The sequence below is a fragment of the Dreissena polymorpha genome, chromosome 12 (genome assembly GCF_020536995.1).
Source record: "Dreissena polymorpha isolate Duluth1 chromosome 12, UMN_Dpol_1.0, whole genome shotgun sequence".
NCBI classification, from domain to species: Eukaryota; Metazoa; Mollusca; class Bivalvia; order Myida; family Dreissenidae; genus Dreissena; species Dreissena polymorpha.
Window position 1 is genome coordinate 72,110,009 of NC_068366.1, and position 21,256 is coordinate 72,131,264.

A 21,256-nucleotide genomic window follows, 5' to 3' on the forward strand; every position below is an offset into this window, starting at 1 on the left:
CGCTGGGAGTTGCAAAGGTTTTTCATAAAGTGTTTTTTTTCAATGTAAATATTCTGCCAGGAATCCGTGCGACACTTCAGTAATACGGGCAAAAGCTCGCGAAGCGGGCGTTGACCGTTCATACATATGGAAATTTAGACATAAAATTACATAAGAATACCACATAGGGATGCGTCTCAAAAACATTTGCCACACGACATATATTTTTGCGATGCTATTTATGACCTTGAACAAATCAAAAACACTTTGACATATGCTAAACCACATATAAATACATACCTCAGGAAAAATTATATCAATGACATCATAATTGTGTAGCGAATCGCACTAAATATTCTTGCATTATTTGTTTTTCTTCGCAACCGTTCCAGAATTAAGTCATTACTCAGTTATCTCCCCTGAATACTCATCTTTAGTGGGTATAAGCCGAAGACTGGTTCACTACATATAGTGACAGCCTTTACCAAACACAATTTACGTGAACATAACCAGTCTTAAATATATTGCCGAATCTTAGATTTCTGTCGAAATTATTTGCTTTGATCTTTTCGATGTCTTATTGTTATTATTATCCTGACAAATCACAAACACTTGTTAAAAAATTATTTGTTTTAAACATTATAGTTGGCATCTCTATTCTTCCAGTATTCTCGCGGTATTTCAATAACGACACCCTATTTGTCAGAATTTGTGACGCATTTTCCATTCGCTCTCAGAAAGAAGTTTTACGTGTGATCATGAGCAATATTCTGGTAAGTTGTCGTTGTTATCCATCAGAAACACATTTATTCACAAAAGTTTAAGAAATGCCGATTAACTTTTTAGTCCTTTAGCTTTAATTTTTAATGTATTTACACCTCGTCTGCTCGCACTTTACCGATATCCAGAAAGGTTACATATCACTATAATAAGTTTAGGCCTAAAACCACAAAATCCGATACCGTTCAATTTTTGTACCACAATCTTACGTAAAAAATCTTCCAGATTCGAAATCAACAAAAAACAAGAGATTTATAAATTGTCTGCATTATTGATCAAATTTTAAGATATTTATTGGTTTTCCGTTTTTAGAAGCTGTTCTGCCAAGGCAAGAGCTGGGCATCACACAAGCCATTCTATCCAGCAAAACTGACAGTTTAGGTTTACAGAAATCAACAAAGGAGGGATTCCTGAACTTTCAAAATTTCCAAGCTATACACACAGTTATTATCTGTGGTGATCTTTATTGGTTCTTTTGGTTTACTTGGATGGAACATGTGTGAACTTTTATAGAACTTTAAAAAGTCTATATCTGTCTATCTATCAACAAAAATCAGCTATGGTATAATAAGATCAGATGTGCAAACAATGTCAAAGGGTTGTTAAATTAACAATTTAAAGGCAATTATGCAGAAAAAATATGAAAGTTCCCATGCAAATTTAGTCTGTATATCGACAAGTGTCTGCCAATAAATGTCAAACTAGTAATACAAAACTTACCACAAGTATGTAAAAGCACCTGTTGTGATCATTTTTAGTAAGATAGTGTAATTCTAAACAGTAGCAAATAGCTTGCTTAGTAAATGCATAATGCAATTAATATGAAACCAGCATTGTTAATTTTGTAAAAGGTAAAAAAATAACACCACTTTGTAATTTCATATACTTAAATATTCTTGTACTGTAGGTTGATGACAGTGTTTTAGTATTACTTATTTTGTAACTATTATTTTATGTTCAAATAAATGATGCCAAGTGTTTTGTATCTCCACACAATACCACATACCTTTTAATATATGTACTGTGTTATGTGTTATTTGAATGTTTAAATAAAAAAATATGGATGATATAACATGATGCATTTTAATTTTTGCATTCAAATTGTAACTATAGAGCTAAGTGTATGCAGTTTAGACTGTGATTTAAGAATTGCTACAAAATGGCTAGTTTTTTAGTGGCAACAAAATTTAAATTCAACAATAGTTTGCGAAAGAAAATTAGAAACCTGCAAGATACCTGTATTTATTAAATATTTTAATTGCAAAACAAGTATGTTGTTATGCTGTTACACATAATTATACATTGATAATAAATAAGAAGACAATTAGCGTTATTAACGTTTCCCAACAGTAGAAATCATTTTTCTGATGAAGTCAGTGGTATACAGACGAAAGCTCCAGGTATGGTTTTCAATTCGTAGTGTGTGTTATTTGACAGTCTAAAACTTATTGGATTAAAAAAAATCCTGTCAAATTTGTCAATCAAAATTGATTTGACACATCACATGATTTTGATTATGTTAAATCAGTGTACTGTATGCTAAATGCAACTGCTTTAGCAAGCTGTCAAGTTGAATTGAGACATTTGATGAAACAAACTGTTATCCTGGGTAGGACCAGAACTTAGTGTCTATATGACGTACCATTACGTTGAAAGTCTACAAGACCTACTAGGTAGATCGAGAAATGTACTTCGACGTACAATTTTCACTGACCCTTGAGTGTTAGCCAATCAGAAGACACCTTACATCTGTTGCTTTTAGAGATATTTGACATTGAACAATTTTATTATTATTATTTATACCAAATTATGCGACTATCGACCGCTTACTCATAGATATTGTGCATATTTATTAAACATTATTATTATTATAATTTATACCAAATTATGCTACTATCGATCGCTAACTCATAGATATTGTGCGTATTTATTGACCTGGCGTGGAGGAATTTACCTCTGACTTATGCAAGTTATGGTTATCACCAAATACGACCAACGGGGAGGTTATTATACATTATTTATCCCTTTAATGTTTGGTAACTGTTTTCTACACAGTAATTCGCTGGACGGTCGTGATACTCCGCCAGCATGGTCAATAAATACTCACAATATGCTGAATAATTTTAATTTTAAAAAGGTAACAACAATTGAATCTTCTTCAAATGTGTATATAATCTATTTCAATGCATTAAATACTTGAAACTTCTATGTGTTTTTTTTTGCCATTCTGATATTTTTATTCATTGTGTCCACAATTAAAAAAGAGATGTTAAACATTTATTATGAATAAATCTGAAGGAAAAGCGGCTCAAGAGACAAGTGTTTTGATTGGCTGTTCAGAAAATGTGTACGTCGAAGTACAAACATGTATGTCAAAGTAAAAATTGTACTTTGACGTACAAATATATACTTCAAAGTGTATTTTATATTTGTATGTCGACATACAATTATTGTTCTTCGACGTACATTTCATTTTTAACCTTGTATGTCTTCATGACTTTCAACCCAAATGGTACGCCATAGTATGTCTTTAGGGTTATCTTAAGAATGCTCCCACTTAAGGGATAAATACAGAGACCTCCCAGTGACTAAGCCAGTAAGCAGACACCCCATCCACTATACCACAGCCACCGAACAAGCTTTAAATTCCTATGGCTAGAAAACAAACAAAAAATAAGATGCTAGATCTTTAAGCTAGGAACATGTAACTCGTTTATAGATTGATTTTTTTGGATGCATTACTTAATTATTGCAACAATTATAATATTTTGAACACAATCATGTCCATACATTTATTAAAAATACATGGTTATCAAAAAAACTTAAAAAGCTTTTGCCCGTAAATTAGGTAGCACCTATAATCAATCATATTATTAGCTACATTAACATTTTTCTGTCATAAATAATGACAAACAAATCATAAATATATCACTATTGCGCAAATAAATACAAATTTAGTAATTATTATTTGGTATGCTGGAATAATAATGATAAAAATTCAAAGTTTTAAACACATCAACGGTTCATGAAAATGTGTAATTTTTTGCGAGTATCATTGCCTAGTATTCTGAATTTGAAAATAAGCTATCGACCATCTCCGGAAACCTCAGCGAGCTGGATCTCAGGTCTAATCAACAATTGTAATTATTGACTATCTGCGGAACCTCCGTTAGATAGATCAAATTGTCAATTCAAAACTTTTGTTTCTGTTTGATAATTTATTTTTATCAAGTTTTTGTTTTTGAGTATTTCTCCACAAATGATATGCAAATTGATGTCAATTGCAACAGGTATTTAGTTTGTTACGATGTATGAGGTTGATTGAACCAGATTTTAAAGAAATACCTGAGACCTATTTTTTTTACATGAAAAAAGCTCCTATCAATTAAAGCTTTGAGCTGTATGTATGTACTCATGAAAGCTCAAAGCATTCGAGAACAACAGTACTGCTCACAAGACGTGATAAGCATAGTGAAGTCATCATTTGGGTCCTGAACATTCCCCAGTTCTGACCCAAAGCATAAACAAAAAAAGTGTAACACATATGATTTAAAAGTTTGTGCTGTTAGTATTAAGAATACAATTGTATGTTGTTTCCACAACAAACCCGAAAGTTAAGAGACCATTGTAAACAATGACAATTATCTAAACGCTCACACACATTGGTGCTCAAACTGCGAATATTTTATGAACAAATTGTCTATGATAAATGATAGTCTTCATTTAAAGAATATTTATCAAAGAAAAAGAAAATAACTAGACCTTTCCTTTTTTAATTAAACTGTAGATTAAAAACTTAAAAAAAAGACACACCGCCACAGATTTTTGTTAAAAAATACTCATGAAGTAAACCAGGGTTTTTTGCAAATCTATTTTGATCTGCCATACAGTTTTTTAACCTGTTCAGAGCCATTGCCAATTCTATTAATTGCCTTTACAAAAGTACTCAGATGAAATGGAGTGCATACAACATTATGACTAAAATAATATGAACACTCATTTGTGTTCAGAAACTGTCCGAAAATCAAGGTGACTAAAGGATCAAGGTTTAGGTTTAATCTGTAAATTGCTTAATATCAGAAAACATAAGAAGCAATATTTTAAGTTAAGGTTGCCAGAACTAGAACCGTAGCTTAAATATTGCTGCAATAAATAATGTTTGCTTTTGATGTGAGCAATGCTATGGGAATACAAGGTTTAATGTATGTGTTTTAAGTGTTGTCCCAGATAAGCCTGTGCAGTGTGACCAAGCTTAGTAGGGACAACACTTTCAACCTAAACTGAGTTTTTGTTTAGAAGAGACAAGCTTTAAATAAAAATATCATAAACGCAAAAAGTGTATTATCCCACTTATACAGCGAATTCGGTTGATTAAAGCCCCGTTGATTAAATATCATCTATAATCAACGGCAGGAAATGACGTCAATATTTCGACGAAATGACGTCATAAATCCAGCGAAATTATCCAGTCAAACTAATTCTGTTTAAATAAAAAGGTTTACCTAATAAAAAGTGGGATAAATAGAATAACAGATTAGTGTTGATTATAGATCAGGTTCATCATGCTCGGCACGAAAACTAAAAAGCACTCGCCAAGGCTCATGCTTTTTGTTTTCTAAGCCTCGCATGATAAACCTGATCTATAATCAACACTAACCTATTATTCTCTATGTCCCTGATTAGCCAGTGCTGACATCACAGACTCATTTGTGACATCACTTTACCCATATGCAGTTAACCCACATTTTTCCTGGGCATGGCTCCTATCTTAAAAATTTCTTTGCAGGCTATCAGAGTTATTTTCAAGATATTCCGACCAATGTTCTACAACGACACATCAAATTTTCAAGGCATCAGCCGTTCTGTGTGGTGTTCAGACAGGCAGGTAATAAACAGTGGCTACATTGCTTTTGATGTTAAATTAGACATAATTAAGTTTTTTGCCTTGTTAAATTCATCATATACCTAATGAAAATTGCACCCAGTGCAGGGCTTGAATCTACAGCCACTATAGCACTAGTACAGAAGTCTATGACCAGAGCTGATGAAGTTGGTTGTAAGGCCTGTTCCCCTATTTTGTGAAGTGGCTGCCCCCTTTTACTTGTTAAAAAATGCTGTAGAAGTACCATAATAATCCCTAAGTTTTCTGACACTAGTAATTTGTTGACACCCTCTTTTAGACCAAAATTTAAAAAAATTGTTACTCCATTTTTGGGACGACCAGCTTTTACCCAATAATTAATTAATTGAAATTTTCAGACAGCTGCATTTCAAAAATGACAGGTTGCGATGTATAACAGTGTTTTTATTTATTTGCTCTCAATTTTTTGGAAGCACCAAGAAGCAGCACTCACAAAGCTAATTTTTATCCCCTGCCAGAGGCGGAGGGATATTGTTTTGGCGTTGTCCGTGTGTCCGGCTGTCCGTCCGTCTGTCCTTCCGTCCGTCCGGCACTTTTGTGTCCGGAGCCATATCTTGGAAGTGCTTTGGCGGATTTCATTGAAACTTTGTATGAGTATATATATGCATAAGAGGATGATGCACACCAAATGGCATTGCACACCATCTGTTAAAAACACAGTTATGGCCCTTTGTATCTTGAAAAAATGCTTTTTACTATAGGCACTTTTTGTGTTTGGAGCCGTATCTTGGAAGTGCTTTTGCGGATTTCATTGAAACTTGGTATGAGTATATATATTCATAAGAGGATGATGCACGCCAAATGGCATTGTACACCATCTGTTAATAACAGAGTTATGGCCCTTTGTATCTTGAAAAAATGCTTTTTACTATAGGCACTTTTGTGTCCGGAGCCATATCTTGGAAGTACTTTGGGGGATTAAATTGAAACTTGGTATGAGTATATATATGCATAAGAGGATGATGCACGCCGAATGGCATTGTATACAATCTGTTAAAAACTGAGTTATGGCCCTTTGTATCTTGAAAAAATACTTTTAACTATAGGCACTTTTGTGTCCGGAGCCATATCTTGGAAGTGCTTTGGCGGGTTTTATTGAAACTTGGTATGAGTATATATCCCGCGCCAGAGGCGGAGGTATATTGTTTTGGCGTTGTCTGGCTGTCCATCCGGCTGTCCGTCTGTCTGTCACTTTTGTGTCCGGAGCCATATCTTGGAAGTGCTTTGGCGTATTTCATTGAAACTTTGTATGAGTATATATATGGATAAGAGGATAATGCACGCCAAATGGCATTGTACACCATCTGTTAATAACGGAGTTATGGCCCTTTGTATCTTGGAAAAATGCTTGTTGACTGGCATTTTGCGAGTGTATGAGTGCTTATTTTAAGTACTGTATATCACTTGAAAAATATTTATTGAACTTTTGTTATCAGATTTGAACTTATATGCTAAATATGATAACAGATATGATAACGAAGCTATATTTTTATGTTCTTGGTAGTAAATGGTATAAATGTCCTAATAAATAATTGTAGCCACAAACAATAGACAAAAAAATAATAAGAAGAAGAATAGTTTGATTTTTTCATATTCCATCTTTTAAAAAGTTGCAGTTTTAATGACATGTAAGTGTTGTGAAGGGCATTTTTTAACTTCTGTTTTTGTTAAGGGGCACATGGCTGCCCTTGATGTTATGGTAGGGTTCTATATTCAGCACATGGCTGCCCTTGACAATAATGTTATGGTAGGGTTCTATGTTCAGCACATGGCTGCCCTTGACAATAATGTTATGGTAAGGTTCTATATTCAGCACATGGTTGCTCTTGATAATAATGTTATGGTAGGGTTCTATATTCAGCACATGGCTGCCCTTGATAATAATGTTATGGTAGGGTTCTATATTCAGACCAAGGCTAAAAAGCAAAACAGCTTAAACAGAGTATTGCCCATGCACAGAATATTCAATGATTTCTTTAATTCATGTTAAAATAACTGCAAATGATACTCTTTTTTATAGGAATGTATTAACTATTCCATTATAACAATGAATTTTCTACAATTTAATTCCATTCTTCAAGAGGAAGGATCTAAGTTGGAGAAAGTAATGTATGACCTTTGGCAAGCAAAAAACAAGGCTGGAAACTTCACCCAGTGGCAAGTTAACGCGTTCAATCCGTACGTCTCAAAGATGCCCCCAAACAACGAGCGTCCCGACTCTCTGCCGGCCATGAGATGCTACCTAGGAGAGACCTCGTCCTATCAGTACCAGGGCAGGCACAAGAAATCACTGGTCAAAGAATGGCTTGGCAGACTGGTATGTGTGCATCAATAAATAATACAGCCTCGCACTGAAAAAATGGGGTTTAACCCTTTCAGTGCGGGAACCGAATTTTGAAGGCCTTTGCAAACAGTTTGGATCCAGATGAGACGCCACAGAACGTGGCGTCTCATCAGGATCCAAACTGTTTGCTATTCTGATAATATTCTTTGAAAAAAATCGAAGAAAATGCTAATTTTAGAAATTAAGCAGACGACATTTTAACAGATGACAAATTTCCCAGCATGCAAAGGGTTAATGACTCTGTGTAAAATGTTATCCCAGATTATCCACAGTCTGCAAAGGCCTATCTGGGAAGACATGTTCTGCCTTAACTGGATATTGTAAGAAGAGACTTTAATTTTTAAAAAAAGCACAAGAAATTTGGAAAATATTGTCTCTGATGAGCTTGGGTGGACTGCCTGTGGGACAACACTTTACGCATATTCATTAAGTACAGTTTTGAATAATAGCTAAATAATTATCTTTCAATCATGTTTTTCATTAACTAATAAAAATAAATGCATAATGCATCATAATTAATGAGTCATGTCATACAAAAATGGGTCTTATGTCATTTGCAACCAGAGTTGCTCCAGACCAGCCTGTGCATTAAGCACTGTCTGGTCAGGAGCTACCCTGTCCGCTATAAGATCACCCAAGGCTTTGTGGTGTCATTGGCTTTTTTCACAGGCTGCACTGGAGTTACACTTGAAACATATTGCATACCTTTGGTATATTAAACATTCTAGTGACATTGTTTTTGCATATAAAATACTACAAAATTAGTGATATTGGCTTTGATGATTTTATTTGGGCATGGTTCAAAGAATGTCTATTTTAATTTTTGCAAAATCATTGAAAACTTTTCTATTTAGAAAATAGTTTTATAATATTGTCCTAACATGGAGAATTGTGTCATCTTCCAGGCGAGCCTCTTTGCAGAGCAGAGTGCCGAGGTCAATCAGGAAGCCATTGAGATCGCGCAGAGGTCACATGACATTCTCCTACTGGCATTTCCGGACGGGCCCAGGCACCATCAAGTGGAGGACATGATTTATGGGGTGCGTATTTGAGAAATACTCTGGGGGAAAACAGGGCTTAATGAATGTGGGTAAAGTGTCATCCCAGATAATCCTGTGTGGTCCGCACAGGCTAATCGGGGAAAACACTTTTGGCTTTTATGGAATAATTTGTAGAACGGAAGTCTTTTCTATTCAAAACTCCATTCTGGGCTGAAATTGTCTTCTCTACCTAGCCTGTGCAGACTTTCTTCATCTGGGTTGACACTTAAGGCACATGCATTAAGACCCATTTTCCCAGAATGAGACTTATTTGTTTGGGCTTTATATACCCTCACACAATTGGGACATATTTGAACCACTCTTGACAGTCAGTTTGTTGGTCAATTGATCCGTTTGTTTGCATAACATGTTATTAATTTGTGGAGCAAACTGCTTCCTAATGTCTCAAGGGTGAAATTTACTTTTTAAAATCGTCATCAACATTAAGTGTAGATGGACACTCTATTGTATCTTTACTATTCCACATATTCCTGAGCTATTTTCCTCGGAATAAAGCTGACTAATGTATAGGCATCTGACTCCTGGAGTTATTTCCCATATGCTGTTTGGAAAAGCCCTTAATTTGTTGATGATCAGTACAATGTAGTAAAATTACCCGGGATTAGTTTTTTTGTGCTTCACATATTAGTCTGCCTTTAGCTTTTGTGAAAAGGGAAATATTTACATGTCAGGTAATTTTTCTACTTTCATGTCATGTTATTTGAAATTATGAGATTTACATCATGAAGCTGTGTTTAAAGTACTGGGTTAGATTATATGTCTTATTCAAGACTTAAATGTTGGTTAAATTTAATTTTATAGTGCTGTAACAGTGCTCCAGCTAGGATTTGAAAAGGGCAGGGGGGCTTTTTTGTCAAAAGGGCACTTTCCACGCGCAGTATTTTGTCAAAAGGGCACTTTTGACGCGCAGTATTTTGTAAAAAGGGCACGTTCAAGCGCGCGGGTGTTTCTGGAATGCTTCTTATTGCATGTTAATTTATATGTTATAAATAATTGTATTAATCCCATTATTATTAAGCCATTTAAATATAATGGCTACAATGAGGATTAAACTAATTACAATGTAATAAGAGATTTATGACTTATCATATGTAAAAAAAAAAAAAAAAAAAATTTTTTTTTTTTTTTTTTTTTTTTAGGGGGGGGGGGGGCAGGGCGGAGGTTCGGGGGGGCAGGGCGAATGTTCGGGAGGGCAGGGCGCGGCGCCCTTCGATTTAGGCCTGGCTGGAGCACTGTGTAATTTTGCAATTTAATAAATCATAAACACATGATTAATTTATTTTTTTCTATAATTTTTACAAACTTACAATTTTACATTCCAGTTGTAGAAAATGGTCTATCCATTTTAAAACAGGTTTCAAAATAGTTGAAAACACCTCGTTATTAAATTGGGGAATGTTGGGTGGGAGGAAAGACCATCAAACAGGTGGTTTCCTGTCAATAATATTAGTTTTCATTGACCAATTTTCATGAGGTCGTGTTTGGTCGAATAGCAATTGAGAAGTGATCGTGTACGGTTGAAGAGCCGTCGGGTAGCAGTCTAGTAAATCTTTAATCTAATCGAATAGAGGTGGAGTGGATCGTGTTGCGATCTAAAATAACTCGGGTAGAGGTGGAGCGTATCGGGTAGAGATCATGTAAAAGATGTCAATCCGATCGCCACACGATTGCTTCATGATCAACTCGATATTCTACTTGACTAATACACGACCACTTGCTGTGTGCTTCTCGATCCATTTCCTACTTGACCGCTACTCGATATTTTTTTACATGTTCGGGTAGGAGGCCTGACCAATGCCGACCTACCCGACCGCCCCCAATCAAGCATGCCGACCGAACCAGACCAGTACCCGACCGCTTGGTCGGGCTTGATCGAGTTGATCTGATCGGCAGTGGGAACCCAGCTTAAAGGATTGAGACTTAGCTTGAGATTTATTGTGGGCGTGTCAGGTCAAAGTCACTGTTACTTAAATTAAAAATATTTCCAGGTGATAAACTTGAATTTAAATGAAGGTTTTTGCACTGATGAGGTATCTTATATGCAGATTTAGCATGGGATTCCTCCCATCAATATCAATGTATCTGAACAAATGGTTTCTGCTCATTAACTTGAGTTTAAATGTAGATAAAGTGCAGTTATTTTCTGTGTTGATAGCTTTACAGGTACACCTTGGAATTTCATTTGAGACCAGTTGGGTCACTGTAAAAAAATGATTCCAGCAATTTTTTTGCCCAATCGAAAAAAGTACCAGTACCAGTCCAAAAGGGAAAAATTAGCGCAAAGAAAAACTCATGTCTAGATGATATGTAGGACGAGTTCAAATATGGGTCATGGTAAAGTTATCAAGTTGTCCAAAACATTCAAACAGGCGTATCTTGTGACAGTTTGGCACTGTTGTTAACATGGTGTACTGGTAATTTACCACTGTACCATATATTTTCTCTTGAAGGCCAGAATGTGTGATCCTTACAAGAACACAAATGGCTGATAAGCTATTCTGGCATCAATTGAGCCTTGTTCTGGGAAAACTTGGCTTAATGCATGTTCATAAAGTGTCCTCCGAGATTAGCCTGTGCAGTCTGCAAAGGCTGATCAGGGATGACACTTTCAGCTTTTATGAAATTTTTGGTTTGGAAGCACACAGGCTAACCTGAGAGGATACTTTACACACATGTATTAAGCCTAGTTTTTCCAGAGCTAGGCTTCAATTATTGATGCGTTGTTATAATTACCGCCATAGGTGGAGGGATATTGTTTTGGCTTTGTCCGTCCATCCTTCTTTCTGTCTGTCCGGCCGGCACTTTTGTGTCCGGAGCCATATCTTGGAAGTGCTTTGGCAGATTTCCTTGAAACATGGTATGAGTATATATATGGATAAGAGGATGATGCAAGCCAAATGGCATTGTACACCATCTGTTAATAATAGAGTTATGGCCCTTTGTATCTTGAAAAAATGCTTTTTTGAGTGTCAAATATAACACTTTTGGGTCCAGAAGCATATTGGCAGGGCATATCAATTCAATAAATTTGCTTGTTGTTAATAGATTGCTAGGGAGCTGGACTCGTGCAAGGCCATGGCGGTGCATTTGAACTCCAATGAAGTGGTGTAAGTTCCATAATTGAAATACTGTGAAACCATTTATTTTCGACAGCACAAAATTTCGTCATTTTTATAAAAATGACGATTTCGTCAGCACTTAAATTCGCCGATTTTTTATTTTGAATTTAAAAAAAATGCGGCAGTCAATATCCGATTTGTGTGTAATACATATTCGCGATCAATCGCAGTTGCGAACAATGGTGGTACGAATGCGGGAACACACTTGAGAATCACTGCAGGAGGTGGGGCCTGTTTGTCACATGCCAATTAACTAGTCTTTTTTTATCAAGGGACAGTAATGGACCCTCTTAACGTATGCCATTCACACGTTCATTGTTATGATTAGCGGACAAGTGGGATCGAATAACCGTTAACGAGTGTTTGTAACAACGAAGCCAATTGCCAATTAGTCTTATTCTATCAAATAGCAAATCAAACTAGTCACTTTTGTTTATTTTCTTGGGTATGTGTTCTAGTTGGTATGATTTTTATTAAAATGCTGTCAATACCGTTTAAAAACTGTTTGTGTTATACGAAAGAGGTTCCAGATTGTTAAGTGTTTTTATTTTCAAATAAAATGCTTTTTTATTCTGATATCAACATTAAAATTATAAACTCTATGTGTGTGTTTGTTCTTAAAAAGTAAACTACCGGTATATAAATCAATAATGTCAATAATTTAAAAATATAAAAAAATTGATACATATAAAATAGTAATAAGTGTGGTTAAACGCAAACAACAAACAGCAATTAAAATATTCTTTATTAATTTGTGATAAATTTGTTGATCACACATCGTCATCTTTTCATTTGGTTTATTGTCTTTCGTCGGCATTCGCTGCGTGATGGCTAATATGCAACACCCCTGAAAAACACAATGCACCTAATGGGTAATAAAGTTATAAACAATTAGCGCTAATTCATTACCATTCTACATAAACGAAGTCAACGCATTCGATACAGCTGTACTGCACACGTGTTTTAAAGAAGTGTAACGTGTCAGTTAAGTACCTTGTGTAATCAACATCCCTTTGTGTCAGAACCGGATTAATCTTGATTACGAAACAGCAGTGAATGTGTGCATGGATTATGTTGGAATTTAATGCCTCATGTCTACGGTAAAGTTTTAAAATATTCATCAACTTAGTGTTTGTTTTTGTTCAAACATAGAGCATAATTGTTCGTTAGGATCTTAAATTCGCCGATCGGTCGACTGACGAAATTTATGAAAATTAATGCCTGACGATTAATAATGGTTTCACAGTACCCAGTTGTACCCACAGGTGTTGGGCGTGTGGCCAATAAACTGAAACACAGAATCAGTGAATTGCCCATGCGTCCAACACCTGTGATTGTACCCTAATTAGATGATGGCATTAAATAAAATAACCTTCCTTCTGTTATATTAAAACTGGCTGATATTCCTATTTGCAAATATTAAAATGATAGCTTTGTTAGCTTCATATTTCAGAATGCAAAATAACTGTTCTTATAGCATGATAGTAAACATTTAAAGTGCATTTCAACTGCCTGAATATTTTCTCGATCATATTATAATTATTTTTTTCATGTTATAATTGCGCAGCGCCTTTAGAAAAAGGGGCTGAATGCATGTTCGTTAAGTGTTGACCCTGATTAGCCTGTGCAGTCTTTGCAGGCTTATTAGGGGCAACACTTTTCCCCTAGATGGGATTTTCATTCAGAAGAGACTTCTTTTAAATGACTAATTCCATAAAACCTGAAAGTGTCAATCCTGATTAGCCTGTGTAGACTACACTGGCTAATAGGGGATTACATGTTATGCACATGCATTTAGCCAAATTTTCCCAGGGCATAGCTTAATTGTTTATTGGCCAACAAACAACTAATGGTTGTTTTTTATGTATTGCTTGTGATCCACTTGTTCTTATGCTCTTGTGTCATTTTATGCCCCCCTTCGAAGAAGAGGGGGTATATTGCTTTGCACATGTCGGTCTGTCAGTCGGTCGGTCTGTCGGTCCGTCCACCAGGTGGTTTCCGGATGATAACTCAAGAACGCTTAGGCCTAGGATCATGAGACTTCATATGTACATTGATCATGACTCGCAGATGACACCTATCGATTTTGAGGTCACTAGGTCAAAGGTCAAGGTCACTGTGACCTGAAATAGTAAAATGGTTTCCGGGTGATAATTCAAGAACGCTAATGCCTAGGATCATGAAACTTGATAGGTAGATTGATCATGACTCGCAGATGACCCCTATTGATTTTCAGGTCACTAGGTCAAAGGTCAAAGTCACGGTGACTCGAAATAGTAAAAAGGTTTCCGGATGATAACTCAAGAACGCTTATGCCTAGGATCATGAAACTTGATAGGTACATTAATCATGACTGGCAGATGACCCCTATTGTTTTTGAGGTCACTTGGTCAAAGGTCACGGTGACCCAAAATAGTAAAATGGTTTCCGGATGATAACTCAAGAACGCTTATGCCTAGGATCATGAAACTTGATAGGTAGATTGACCATGACTCGCAGATGACACTTATTGATTTTCAGGTCACTAGGTCAAAGGTCAAGGTCACTGTAACCTGAAATAGTAAAATGGTTTCCGGGTGATAATTCAAGAACACTAATGCCTAGGATCATGAAATTTGATAGGTAGCTTGATCATGACTCGCAGATGACCCCTATTGATTTTCAGGTCACTAGGTCAAAGGTCAAAGTCACGGTGACCCGAAATAGTAAAATGGTTCCCGGATGATAACTCAAGAACGCTTATGCCTAGGATCATGAAACTTGATAGGTACATTAATCATGACTGGCAGATGACCCCTATTGATTTTGAGGTCACTTGGTCAAAGGTCACGTGACCCAAAATAGTAAAATGGTTTCCGGATGATAACTCAAGAACGCTTATGCCTAGGATCATGAAACTTGATAGGTAGATTGACCATGACTCGCAGATGACACTTATTGATTTTCAGGTCACTAGGTCAAAGGTCAAGGTCACGGTGACCCGAAATAGTAAAATGGTTTCCGGATGATAACTCGAGAACGCTTATGCCCAGGATCATTAAACTTGATAGGTAGATTGATCATGACTCGCAGATAACCCCTATTGATTTTCAGGTCACAAGGTCAAAGGTCAAGGTCACGGTGACCCGAAATAGTAAAATGGTTTTCGGATGATAACTCAAGAACACTTATGCCTAGGATCATGAAACTTTATAGGTATTTTGATCATGACTGGCAGATGACCCCTATTGATTTTCAGGTCACTAGGTCAAAGGTCAAGGTCACGGTGACCCGAAATAGTAAATTGGTTTCCGGATGATAACTCAAGAACGCTTATGCCTAGGATCATGAAACTTCATAGGTACATTGATCATGACTGGCAGATGACCCCTATTGATTTTCAGGTCAAAGGTCAAGGTCAGGGTGACCCGAATTAGTAAAATGGTTTCTGGATGATAACTCAAGAATGCTTATGCCTAGGATCATGAAACTTGATAGGTAGATTGATCATGACTCGCAGATGACCCCTATTGATTTTGAGGTCACTCGGTCAAAGGTCAAGGTCACAGTGACCCGAAATAGTAAAATGGTTTCCCGATGATAACTCAAGAAAGCTTATGGCTAGGATCATGAAACTTCATAGGTACATTGATCATGACTCGCAGATGACCCCTATTGATTTTCAGGTCACTAGGTCAAAGGTCAAGGTCACAGTGACAAAAAACACATTTACAAAATGGCTGTCACTACAACTGAGAGCCCATATGGGGGGCATGCATGTTTTACAAACAGCCCTTGTTATGGAATGCATCAGTACTTCAAATGGTTGGTCTATGACAGAATTTACTCAAAGTTATTGTTTATTGGCTGTTAAACAGTTATGAGTGAAACACACTTCTTACACATACTCATCAGTTTGCTTTCAGGGCGAAACAGTTCAATAGAGTTTTATTTTTATAAAATCTGAATCATCTACCCGATATGGAACAGCACCCCAAACAACTAGTTTTAAGTTACCTGCGAAAGATAAAGAATACAAGTAACATACCTGTATGATTGCATGATTATTAGCTCTCTATCCAGATTGTTTATAATAATAAATGATACTACAAAATAATGTTTGTATTTTGTTTGTATATTTTAGAGCATTGAGGCATAAGTATGCAGTCAACCGATACCCTTCTGTGGTAGTGATACATAACAAAGGTACAGTTTAAACAGAGGATATTTGTTTGATTTGGTGGAATATTGATTTTAATTCACAAATCATCATTCAAAATGATATTTTCACAAGTGGCGCCAAAATTATCAGTTTTAGATCACTGATATTTCTCTATAAATCAGAGGAAAGCATTAAATTAAAGCATAGACACAAAACATATGTATGTATGTTTAAACTTTCCAGTATATAATATAATTCAATAATACACTTGAAAGTGCAGGAAAAATTCACTTTTAACAGATTAAAGTTTATTTTTTGTGCATTTTTCCTGTATTAATACATTATAGTGCATTAAGATGTATTTGTCCTTGTGAAAAATACACTACCATTCAATAAGTTTGCTTCAGTGCGCTCCAATTGTGTTTTAGAATATTTTCAAGTGAATTCATACATTGATTTGTAAAAGATGCAGAAAAAAGATAGAAAAAGTACACAATGGTATAAAATGCGCATTAAATATGTATGTAATGTACATTAAATATGATGCAAATACTGCGGTGTTTAATGTGCATTTAATACTCTTTGTTCAAGTCACTAATGTAAGAACAATTGTCTTTCATTCTTACACTGTGTCTTTGAATTGTGTTTGTTTATCATTCTTTGAACATTTATCAGGAATATCCTATACATCCTAGCATAAAAGAATATAAAGTTGTGTTCATTTTTATTTATAAAATTGTCAGAAAAGTTAAAGACTTTCCATCAACATATACGTTTCAATTAGAATGATTTATGATACCTTTCAGGCTAAAAAAATAAATATATGAATTATGGAGTTTTAATTTTCCATAGAATATTCAAATTGATCTTAATTATAATTATTGTTTGCCTTGACAGCATTTGTGTGTGTGATTCAGTCAAAAAAATGCAGATACTGGTACATTTGTCTCACTTATTTTTACATAGATCTGGTACAAAAAACCACAAATTTGAAGATATTGCACGTTGTATGCCATTAGCTTCAGTTTTTGTTTCCAGTGATAAACAGCTCCATCCATGAAACATCTCAAGTCTTCACCGGTCATGAGGTTGACCGCCACGTGATTAAAGTGTACATCGAGGCTAGAAGCATTGGCGTACCTTACCTGAACTTTGTATGTTGCCTTTTCACATTTTTGCTTCAGTTTATTGACTCAGCACATTGCCTTCTCACATGCTTAAAACATTTTAAAACGTGATTGGGAGGCAAAAATATCTTCTTGAGTCTGGTGTTTGTTTGTTCCGAGTGTGACAATGTATGTTAAATGACTCAGTGATGACGTAGGTAGAATGTAAATATTGAGTCACACTCTGTTGTGTGTGTGTACATGGAAATGAAAGGTAACAGGAGTTATTAGCACATGGTAGAAGGTGTGAAACTCATCACATTTGACTGTATTGAGGTCATGAAGTTGATGGGAAGTCTATTAATTGTTACTGCTTATGCTTTCATTTATAATGCAAATTGGAAAAAAAAAATCATTAAACTAAGTATTCTTTTTATGCCCCTGGAAGGGTGGCATATACCAGTCGCACTGTCCGTATGTCCATCTGTCCGTCCGTCTGTCTGTCCGTCCAGCATTCCGTTTTTTCCTGAGGTTTGTATGCAACGCTTTCAGATATTGAGCTAATATTTGGTATGTGAGTTTGCCTACATGACCTACAGATTGTTCCAGTCAATTTATTTTTGGCAAAGTTATGGGCCTTTGGCTTAAGAATTTTCATTATAGCGACCGTTTTCCAGGAGGTTTTTTTCCCAAGGCTTTCAAATATGAGCCGATTTTTGGTATGTGAGTCTACCTCAAGACTGATGAAGTGTTAGTTTAGTTCCGGTATGTTGATTTTTGGCAAAGGTATGACCATTGTTTCTCTAAAATAGCATGCTGTGGGACTTCAAAGCACAGTTAGGGGGATTTTGTTTCACAAAAGCAGCTTTTGTTTACTCTTTAAAATACAACATCCTTTGCAAGCAAAATACAAAAAATGTGCATGACATTTTTTACCAATTAGCGCTTTTACCCAAATAAACTTTGCGGTATTAACACAGCTTTACATCATTTTAGCAGGAAATGTCAAGTGTCAACTTAGTACAATGTATAACACACTACACTTTTTGTGTGGTATCAAGCAAACGCAATATATTTTCTTGGATTACATTTTATATTAATGCTTTTCTTGCCAAAAGTAATTTAGTCTTTAAAAATTAAATATTTGACTCCATTATTTGAGATCTAAAATTGGAAAATTGTTCTACGCACAAAATCAACGAAAATTTATGTTCCACTAAACATAATTATGTCACAGTATCCATCAGGTAAGATGTGTATCTGGCATTCTCTCCTTCTTCAGAACTAATTGATAAACACATTAAAAATGGCAAGATTTTAAAACAGCCAGGTTTCATATGTCAAATTGTAGTTATATGAGTACTGTATTATTGGACAAAAAAAAGTTACATGTAAATCTGCAGTTGTTAGCGAAATGACAGAATAGATTAAGCTTGCTATCATATTACCTGTTTCCCATCCGTCTGTCCCCTTCTAATTCGTTGCCACTGCTTGTTTCATGTTCTTTGCTTATAAATACCGGTAGTCGCTGTATAGATATTAGATATGGAACTTTTGTTTGTTTTGTTACTCAATGAATTAAAAAAATCATAAATAAGAGATTTGCAACATATTTGTTAAACCTAGAAATAAATCTTAGAAATCACATGATATGCACCTATGTTTTGTGTGATTTATAATAATAAAAGAAACATTAATCTAGTGTAAGCATGACCTATTTTCTGTTGAAAACACGTTGTCATGCGAATTATCATTATAAGACAGCAAATAAATGAAAACTCCTTAAACATGATAAAACATCAAGTGATCAACATGTATAGGATGCTATTTAAAGTTGACTTTGTATTCTTCCTGAGTGATGCGAAGGTCTGGCCCAATGAGGAAAAGGGAAACATGTATACATAGTTTTCAGATACATTATAATTATATTATATGAACATATCTCTAGGAAAATAGGGTTAAATCAATGTGTCTAAGGTGTCGACCCAGATAGGCTTGTGCAGTCATGCTAATGAGGGACAACCTTTTCTATCTAAACTGGATTCTTGCTAATTGCTAACAAAAGACTTCCTTTAACGAAAATACCAAAAAAGCGGAAATTGTCACCCTACATGCTAAGCCTGTGCGTACTAGCAATCTGGGAAAACGTTTTCTCATAGTGAGGCTATTTTAAACTATGGATTGTGTGTTCTCATTTTCAAGGATGAATTAGAAAGCATGATTACCATCTCCAAGACTGGCGAAGAGATGACACCGGTTCTGGTCTGTTTCTATGCACATTGGGGCAAGGACGTACACACGTACCTCCACGCGTACAACGAGACTGTCAATTCATACACGCAGGACGGCGTTCTGGTGAAATTTGGTCTGGTGGATTTAGTGAGAGAGTCCTCCAAGAAAAGTAAAAATACACATTGATTGAGACTTGTTCTGGGAAAACTGGGCTTTATGCATGTTTGTCAGCACTGGGACAACACTTTCAGCCTATATTGGGTTCTGTGTTTAGTAGAGACTTTATTTAGACGAAAAAATAGTAAAAAGCTGAAGTGTTGTCCCTGATTTGTTTGTGCGGAAAGCACATGCTAATTTGGGATGGCCCTTAATGCACAACCATTAAGTCCAGGTTTCCCAGAGTATAAAGGCTCATGAAGTTTTGATTTATTACCTTGACATCACTCAATTGCCTGCCATTGTCTGCTTCAGTGTTTGTTAGGTTTCTGGTTCATTTTTGTCAATGTTGATTTCTCAAAAATTACCAAGGTATACATTGTAAAAAGGATGTTATTCAGGAATTTGTATTTCCAGAGTTACCTTCCCTTGTTTGTAATTACAAATTCAAAAATGTTGAAAATGACACACACTACTTAAAATTATTGCTTCTAAGGTGTCGAAACTCTTAAAAACATATGACCTTGTGATCATGGGTATTTTACTTAATTGTCGTCAAAAAATGCATTTTTAAAACCAAAGAGTAATTAGGGCCCAATTAGGGGTAATGGCGCACTATGGACTCATGTCTAGTTTGACTTAAGTCGATCAGTTAATGTACATGGGCCAATCAAACTTGTCACTCTAATGTAGGCTCTCATGAATGGAAGGTTTTATTCACATGTTTTCATTATTTTAGTTGCAACCCGATATCTGAAGTCTGGTGCCATGAAGTACATTCCATTCCTGGTGCTGTTCCACACAGGTGAACAATTTGTTGTATTGCCTCTTAAAAGGTTTTGATGAATAGGAGAATGAACTTATGCTATGACTTATTATTCGCATTTTTAAAGTGTCAACTGTTTTGATTTCTTTAATTTCTTTTACTTTTAGGTTATTTTTCTATTTTCTTCAACTGTTGTCATATTTTGATTTCAAAATACAAAAACTTGCTGTATTTCAAGATACCGGTAGGCATGAGCTAAAAACAGTATTTTTTACAATTTTGGGAGGGTCTCTTTTTATTGGGAAAAACACCGTTGTTTTTATTTAAATTGGGATATTGGTGTTGTTGTAATATTGTTAATTGAGAATAACAATGTTTTCTTTATTATATTTTATTTTTATTTTATGCTTGCCGGTGGTGTATAGAGAAATATCAGTGAATTAAAACTGATAATTTCACTGTTTCCAACAGTGAAAATTAATAGTGAAAATTATTAATAATTTTCACTGTTTTCTGTGAAATGACGTCATTTTTAAGAATAAAATAAAATGAAAATTTGTTGGATTCGGTGGAATATTGATTTTAATTCACTCGTGATCATAGAAAATATATATTTGCACTCGTGGCTGCGCCACTCGTGAAAATATTATT

The 21,256-nt window shown here is 35.4% G+C and overlaps 1 protein-coding gene across 1 annotated transcript in view; it reads left to right on the forward strand.

Annotated features, from left to right (window-relative positions):
* Positions 1-21,256, forward strand: part of LOC127852720 (uncharacterized) — a 64,445-nt gene that overhangs the window by 3,318 nt on the left and 39,871 nt on the right. Inside the window, exons 2-9 of the mRNA XM_052386672.1 lie at positions 5,546-5,644; positions 7,762-7,997; positions 8,930-9,064; positions 12,131-12,192; positions 16,328-16,389; positions 17,384-17,499; positions 19,654-19,852; positions 20,579-20,644. Coding sequence (XP_052242632.1) covers positions 5,546-5,644; positions 7,762-7,997; positions 8,930-9,064; positions 12,131-12,192; positions 16,328-16,389; positions 17,384-17,499; positions 19,654-19,852; positions 20,579-20,644 — 975 coding nt within the window. The remainder of the gene's footprint in view (positions 1-5,545; positions 5,645-7,761; positions 7,998-8,929; positions 9,065-12,130; positions 12,193-16,327; positions 16,390-17,383; positions 17,500-19,653; positions 19,853-20,578; positions 20,645-21,256) is intronic.